This window comes from Hippocampus comes, unplaced genomic scaffold, assembly GCF_001891065.2.
Source record: "Hippocampus comes isolate QL1 unplaced genomic scaffold, H_comes_QL1_v1.1 scaffold72, whole genome shotgun sequence".
NCBI lineage: Eukaryota > Metazoa > Chordata > Actinopteri > Syngnathiformes > Syngnathidae > Hippocampus > Hippocampus comes.
The window spans coordinates 711422-719362 of NW_017806030.1; the positions used below are offsets into that span (position 1 = coordinate 711422).

Below are 7941 nucleotides of genomic sequence, written 5' to 3' on the forward strand. Positions count from 1 at the left end.
AAACGCCTTACTATACATGGTCGTTTTTTCAGTTAAAAGCACCGTACTATACATAGTCGTTTTTTTCGGCTTAAAACACCTTACTATACATGGTCGTTTTTTTTGGCTCAAAACGCCTTACTATACATGGTCGTTTTTTCGGTTAAAAACGCCTTTCTATACATGGTCGTTTTTTTCAGCTAAAAACGCCTTACTATACATGGTCGTTTTTTCAGCTAAAAACGCCTTACTGTACATGGTGGTTTTTTTCGGTTAAAAACGCCTTACTATACATGGTCGTTTTTTCGGTTAAAAACGCCTTTCTATACATGGTCGTTTTTTTCAGCTAAAAACGCCTTACTATACATGGTCTTTTTTTCGGTTCAAAACGCCTTACTATACAAGGCATTTTTAATCAAATGCCTGAGCTACATAACGATTATATAATGTCACCTTTAAAAACATAAGCCAATGTGTGAAACAAAAACCAAATAACTCCAGAAACACTAAAACATGTTGGCCTTTATTTCAACTTCCCATCTAGTTTTTCCAATACCAACTGACTAAAATGAGTATCTATAGAAATATATGCAACACATTGGTTCTATGTCAACCAACGTGATATTTTACACCACAGCAAAATCTACATTCAAGATCGTAAAAGCAAAACAGCAAGTAAAAAAAACCAAAATGAACGAAAACTTAAATTTTCAATGAGAGTAGAAAGGTGAGTGTCAATGTATAAATAGTTATTAAAAAAATCCTGCGGTATCACATGCCAAACTATGAAATAATCTTCGGAGTTCCACTTCCAGTGCAACTGACATTAAATAGTTTCTATAGGGCCAGTTCTTGATTTGTTACATTTTAAAATGTGCAATAAGCTTCCAAGAGTTAAATAAAAGTCAGTTCCATCAGTCGTGTTGGGGGAAACACAACTGTTACATGTACTGTAAACAAACCATGTCGGAGATGATAAATGATGAAAATACATTGTCATTTCAAGGCAAAAAAACGCATTAGACTTATTCGTCGGAATGTAAAACTTTTTTCTGGAAATGTATGTTCATATTGAGGTGGAAGTTAATCATAAATTCAAGAAATCACATGAACTGGAATGCAAGTTTGTCAAATAGTGAAATGATTGCCGAAGACTGTGTCATAAGCAGGACAGGCCACTAAATGGCGATGTAGAAACACCACACGCTTACTTTTGTCCACCTGTTGAACTTACCGGTAGCTTATATGTAGAAGCACAACTGGCCTCAATAACATTAGTGTGAGCCACCTTTTTTTTTTTTTGTACTTTGTAGGTCAATGGCATCCCTATTATCTTTTGAGGCCTAAAAATGATATTGGCATGTAAACAAACAGCCAAAAGACTTTTTTTTTTTCCCTCATGAAAATTGGATGCCTCCCTTTCATGCAACGTTTAACAGAACCCAGCAAAAGGGGTTATTGTGTGATTTAAACCTCAAGACGGCAACGTCCAGATAATTTAATTGTGTGGCATGGAAAAAAAAGATTGCTGGCCTCTGATTTCAAAACTCCTTATTCACCAGAGAACAGAATCCTTTCAAGCATTTTTATCTCAGTTATGACTCTGATGCCACCTCTGAAAGTGCATTTTTGGCCCATTTTGTGACATTTCGACAGAAAAGCGACATGGGGGGGAAGCAGGAAAAAAATCCTGTCTGTATAAAGGGGCTTAAATGTGTGCGCTTGTAACGCTTAACTGGGTCCGAGTGATCCTCGCCTGTTGAGGTTCTGTGTACTGGAGCTGAGTCCTCGATGGTCCATCAGGCAGCGCGACTGAGCCACAAAAGCAAAACAAAATGTTGCCAAGGCTCGCGTCAACAACTTCCATTTTGGGACGGCATTAGCTCACCTGGCCGCCATCCTGACTTTCTCCGCCGCTGATGTTGAGCACATTGAGTGAGTTGGCTCTTTTCATCCTGAAAAAAGGAATTCACATGACAACATTCGCTGAGTGCTCACTATTCTTTTGTTCACATTCACACCTGCTTATCCAGTATAGTATTTACTCTACTGTCAGTTTTGTCAGTTACCTTGGGAAAGTGACTGAGTTACTTTACTGATGACTTGTTTTGGAAAGTAACTCAGTTAGGATACAAATGAGTTTATTCGCTACTTTCAGCAGACGCCGACAAAACGGCTGAAGAAAAATGACAATACCTTATTGGAAGTGCACTTTTACAGTTATGATAAATGATTCAGTTTTTATTTAACAAAAGTTTCAAGGGACCCAACGACACTTAATGGTTATCATTGGGACGGACAATACCCCTGACTATTGTTGCTGCCTTTACTTACAGACAAGCATTACTTTACCCAGCATTACTCGGGGTGGCTTCCTCCACATCGACACCCTTGAGCTTGCGCACCAGCTTCTCGCTGCTTCGCCGTATGGACTCTCGCAGCTTGGTGAAAGAGCCACTTCGCCTCAGCGGGCCATCCTGATGCCCGGATTGGTCGCTGCCGCCCGACCAGCTGGGCCGGGCGTCGCCTCAACAACGGAAGAGGGTGAAGAAAAGATTGGATGTTATGACAGTAAGTCTTGGTTAAAAATAACAAAATAATAAAGGGAAAAGAATACAGTGGTACCTCTACTTACGAAATTAATTAGTTCTGGAAGAAATTTATAAGAAGTAGAAAATTAGAGAGACGCGTTTTCCATGTAAATGCCCTAATCCGTTTCAAGCCACATCATTTTATGTGGTTCGCCAAAGGAAATTATGTGCATCCACTTCATGTTTTTTGCTGAAATTGCAAACTGTCTTCACTTTTAAAAATTTGGAGGTATTGCATGAATTTTTGTTCCCAAGCCCCCTTTTTTTAAAAAAAATGTAATATTTGAAAAAACTGTTTTTATTGGCCTCTGATTTCAAAACTCCTTATTCACCAATTTGTTGTGTAGCCTACACGTAATATGAGATGGCGCTACATAAATTTGGGTTCATAGTTGTAACAGCCCTCCGCAGGAAACCATAGCTATGATGTGGCCCGTGACAAAAATGAGTTTGATACCCCTGCATTCGAGTGTACTCCAAAATATTAGATGAAAGAAAAAAAAATAAATATCACATCATAAAAATGCTTCAGATCAGAATGAAAACATGGATGCAACAAAAAAAGTACAAGGAAAATATTTGCGAGGTATATTGCTGGCTTACAAAGTCTGCGAAGGATGGACATGAATTCAATTGCATTAAAAATATGTATGCTAGGGTGTGTGTGTGTGTGAGTGTGTGTGTGTCTCTCTCTCTCTCACTGTCTCTCTCCCCTTTCTGTTTTAGTCACCTGAGGATATTTTGCAATCCTGGTCGTCATGGTAACATTTCCGCTTACCTTCTACAGATCCAAACTCCTTCTCATGCGCTCGGGTGAGAATCTCCTTGTAGAGCGCTTCCGCTTGGCGGTACTTGCCCTGCTTGAGGTAACAAGAGGCCTGACAGGAAGAAGACGAAGTTGAGAACGAGGAGCCTGCGGTTGCACAACGGCATGACTTGGGGCTTACCAGGTTGTTTTTGGTCTTGGCCACGTTGGCATCGTCGGGTCCCAGTTTGCTCTGATAGATGTGCAGAGCTCGCTCGTAGTAGCGCTCCACTTCCTGGTACTTTCCCTGGTTCTGACACAGCAGTGCCAAGTTGTTCAGCTGCTTGGCCACGTCAGGGTGCTCCGTGCCCAGTACCTGGCAAACCACGCATGGTACAACTCGGGCCGTCAACACATGATTTCAGCAAAGTTTTTTCCACCAGAAAACTCTTGTTGCACCGCTGACATTAGTAAGGAGAATCCAAAAATTATGAACAAACAAAAAAAAAAAAAATGGTAAAAATACAAAAATATGAGGAGGAAAATCAAAATATTAGAACATTTTAATATTGATGCAGAAATATGTTTTAAAAAAAAATTCACAACAAGAAAGATTGCAAACAGTTGACCTTCTCACGGATCTGCAGCGCTCGCTTGCACAGCGGCTCAGCTTCTGTGTATTTGCCTCGCTTCCCGTAAAGCACCGCCAGGTTGTTGAGTGTGGCCGCCACCTACAAACACACACAAAAACACGCATACAAACACATGTGTGTGTGTGTGTGTGTGTGTGTGTGTGTGTGTGTGTGTGTGTGTGTGTGTGTGTGTGAGAGAGAGACGCTGTTACATGATATGCGTGTTTGTGTCCAACTTACAGCCGGGTGGTCCACTCCCAGTGTTTTCTCCCTGATGGCCAGCGCGTCATTTAGCAAGTTGGCAGCTTCTTTGTATTTGTTTTGGTCTCTAAATATACAAAAAAAGTGTACAAATGTCTTCTTTATATTTTTAACACATTTTTAATTTGAAGGGCAAAAAGTTTGAATGACAAGTTACTGAAGAATGTTGTGTTGCCATAGTTACTGGCCTCACCTATAAACCAGTGCCAGAATGTTCAACATGGTGGCCACGTCAGGGTGGGTGTGGCCCGACGACTTCTCCAAGTCTTCTAAAGCCTGGGGAGGATTTCAAGTTTCGGTCACATGATGGGTCTCCGTCATATGATCTTAAATGCGTTTCAGTCACATGATTTCAGGCGATTTTGGGACCCATGCCATTTCCGATACGTCGGCAGCAGGGAGCGCTCACCTGTTTGCAAAGGGGCACGGCGACCTCGTATCGTCCCTGCGAGGCGTACTGGATGACGAGGTTATGGAGCGTCCGGAGGCGAGCGGGAATCTCGTAGCCTCCTTGTTGGGCTGCCGCTGCCGCACTGCTGTGGTGATGTTGCGACGTCGACACTGACAACACACATTATGCGCACGTATTCAGGTCATTTACATTATTCGGTTTATTTTGCGCGCGTGTGGGTGTTACTTTGTGATGACTCCTCAGCCTCGCCAGGAAAAAGGTAATCCAAAGACTCCTTGTTGGAAGATGTGTTCTTGTCATCCTGGAAATATTAGACAAAAAATACATAAGTCTTATGACAAATTGAAAATAAAAGTACGAGCTAACATACTAGCTAAAAATTTGAAAACATTTGGAAACATAATACTAAACAAAAATGTGACTATGACAACATGTTATCTTTGTTTATTTTTTTTAAATAATTTTTATTTATATACTTTTTCGTCTACTTCTCCCTTTCATAATTTTGCTGCTGTAAATTGGGAATTTCTCCATTGTGAGACAAATAAAGGTTTTCTTTGTATCCTGCGAGTGCATGCTAAGTGTGGTTAGGTGTGCCCGCTTGTGTGCTGTCTCACCGGCGGCGGTGCCTCCTCCTGGTCGTACTTGCGCATGGAGGCCATGAACTGCAGATGCTTATTGTGTTCTTCCAGCGTGACCACATCCTGCTCGCGCTCCTGCAGACGCTGCTGGGTGCCCGCCAGCTCGTCGCGCAGCCACTGGTTCTCCTGACACAGGCGGCGCACCTTTAAATGGACGCCAAAACAAATGGAATCAATGTCCTCTTGTTCCTCCTCCTCCTCCTCCTCACATCCGCACTCGGCAGTCTCACCTGCGCTCGCAGCTTCTGCTTCTCGGCCTCCAGAGAACCCAAATGAGCCGACAGTGCCATCATCACCTGATCACACAACACACAAACTAAGTACCGCAAGGTAGCGTTGCAGCTCGTTCTTCTCTCCGTGTGTCCCCCATGAAACTACATACTGTTAAATTAAACTAGGCCATCGTTTTTCTTGATTGTTTTGTTTGCTTTTTGTGTAGGACGCAACCTGCGCTTCACTGAGTCCCAGTTCGATCCTGTCCAGCGACTGTCGTATGATGCCACTCTTCTCGCGCTCCACACTGCAGTCGCTTTCAACCGTCATATCGGCACTCTGGGACGTCCCCTGCAGGCTCTCCAGCAGGCTGCGATTCTCTCCTCGGAGCGCCTCCAGCCCAGCGATCACCTGCTGCGTGCTGCACAGGATCTCCTCCGCCGACAACATGGCCGCACCTCCTCGCGCAAACAGAAAGAAAATACCACAAACGGAATCAAATCAAAACCATAAATTTTGTTTTCAATTTAAAATTCCTTGATAGACTCTGAAAATATAGAAAAAATATAAAATATTTACTCATGAGGTGCTCTAGGTGATATAAAAATGCCGTCCAAACATTATCAGACGGTCGAACAAAAACCTTTGCATACGTTACAAACTTTGTGGGAGGATGATAAAAAAAATTGACATGACTGGTTAGCACGTTCGCCTCACGGTGCAGAGGTGGATTCAATTCCAGCCCCGGCTTTCCTGTGTGGAGCGTGCACGTTCTCCCCGTGCCTGCGTGGGTTTTCTCTGGGTACTCAGTTTTTTTTTTTTGCCACATTCCAAAAACAGGGATGGCAGGTTAACTGAACACACTCGGTGTGGCTGTGAGTGTGAGTGGTTGTTCATTTACGCGATCATCTTGCGATCGGCTGGCAACCGGTTCAGGGTGTACCCCAACTACTGCCCAAAGACAGCCGGGAGAGGCTCCAGCACGCCTGCGACCATCGTGAGGATAAGCAGCTCGGAAAATGGATGGATGCATAACAATTATGAAAAATCAACTTGGATGTTACAAGACAACATATTTATTTTCTAAGCATTTTTTAAAAAGTAAAAAAAAAAAAACAACACAAAAAAACCCCAATTTTGTTCTGGGGGGGTGATACGTCATTTTTTTTAAATGTAAATATGTTGAGTTGCAAATGTCACACTATTTAATAAAAGTTTAAGGTCAGAAGACAAACTACTATTTAAAAAAATATCACATCGTGTGTATATTTTAAAAAATATCACACCGTGTGTATTTTTTAAACAGAAATAGGCAGTGAAAAAAAACATTTTCGAAAATGTTGATACATTCGCGCAATGTGCAGCAGGCCCGCGAGCAATAATTATAATTCGCACATAAATCTCCCAACTCGGAGACTTCGAGTTGTTTATGGGCCAAACGAAGTGAGATTTGCAGTAGAATAAGCAACATATGTTAACATTTGCGAGCTTGCAGCAAAGGTAAACAAACACAAAGACGGTTCATTTCCACTCCCACTTTAAGTTATTTTTAGCCTACCTGCTAAGTCTACACTCCGTCGGGATCTCGTCTGGTTTAGTGCCCTGCAAGGAGGTGCTGTTTTTATACTAAGGTGAGTATTATTTATGATTTGTTGTACATTTTCGCCCGGTTTATGTGATGCCGAGAAGCTTGCTGGTCTTAAAAAGTGATAAAAGTGATCCACCTGCAACCTCCTCGACTCGCTGTCATCGTACAGACACTTAGCAGCAGTGTTATAGCACAATCTGGCACCAACTTCCGCCTACGAATGTGACGTCATAAAAGTAAACGTTTTGACGGCACGCCACAGCACAGAAAAAAAACGTTGTAATTATAATTTTTCACTTTATTCAGCACATTATTCTTATAATTGTGTGTCATATAATTAATATTAAATAAACCTAAAGAAAAAAGAGCAGTACACGTTGGACTCCGTTTAGACTGGAGGCAAAAACCGCCAACTTCCTGTGTTTCCTCCCCTCGCTTTGTGACTGAAGGAGCTTACCTGATCCCATATTTCCCAGTAACCTCAGCAGCTAAACGACGTCACCTGGATGCTGTTTCTGTCGAATATCATAATTGTGAGAAATAAAATATTAAAATTTGGTTTAATGACTGCTTCTCTGTGATTCGCCTGTGCACTACTTGATTCATTGTTAAGGTTTCAGCGAGTCAGCAAAGATAATTGTCAGAAGCAAGCGATATATTTTGTAATTGTTTACATTTTTAAATAGTTTCATTAAAAATATGTTTTATTGAATATTTTTTCCTTCCGTTCTTAAATGTATTGTTTTGTATCATTCAACAAAAAAAATCCCCAAAAATAATTCCCAAAAGCTGAATTTTTTGGAGAAAACCAGGAAAAAAAATTCTGAAAAACAAACAAAAAAATTCGATAAATCAATGAACCAAATTTTTTTTTCACAA

At 41.4% G+C, this 7941-nt stretch overlaps 1 protein-coding gene across 2 annotated transcripts; it reads right to left on the reverse strand.

Moving 5' to 3' along the window:
• Positions 1–481: 481 nt before the first annotated feature.
• Positions 482–7268, reverse strand: klc3 (kinesin light chain 3). 2 transcript variants are annotated; one of them, XM_019892818.1, is made up of 14 exons: positions 7032–7264; positions 5709–5942; positions 5492–5557; positions 5238–5405; positions 4846–4921; positions 4618–4769; positions 4402–4484; positions 4188–4275; positions 3945–4046; positions 3518–3691; positions 3349–3448; positions 2332–2506; positions 1868–1934; positions 482–1791 (listed from the first exon to the last, which is right to left on the reverse strand). In XM_019892818.1, exons 2-14 carry the CDS (start codon positions 5922–5924, stop codon positions 1711–1713), a joined length of 1548 nt encoding a protein of 515 aa, XP_019748377.1. In that variant the 5' UTR covers positions 5925–5942; positions 7032–7264; the 3' UTR covers positions 482–1710. The 2 variants fall into 2 exon arrangements, 1 of the variants encoding a protein (XP_019748377.1); XR_002170836.1 differs by having other exon boundaries at positions 1765–1791; positions 2314–2506; positions 5709–5943; positions 7033–7268.
• Positions 7269–7941: the final 673 nt, after the last annotated feature.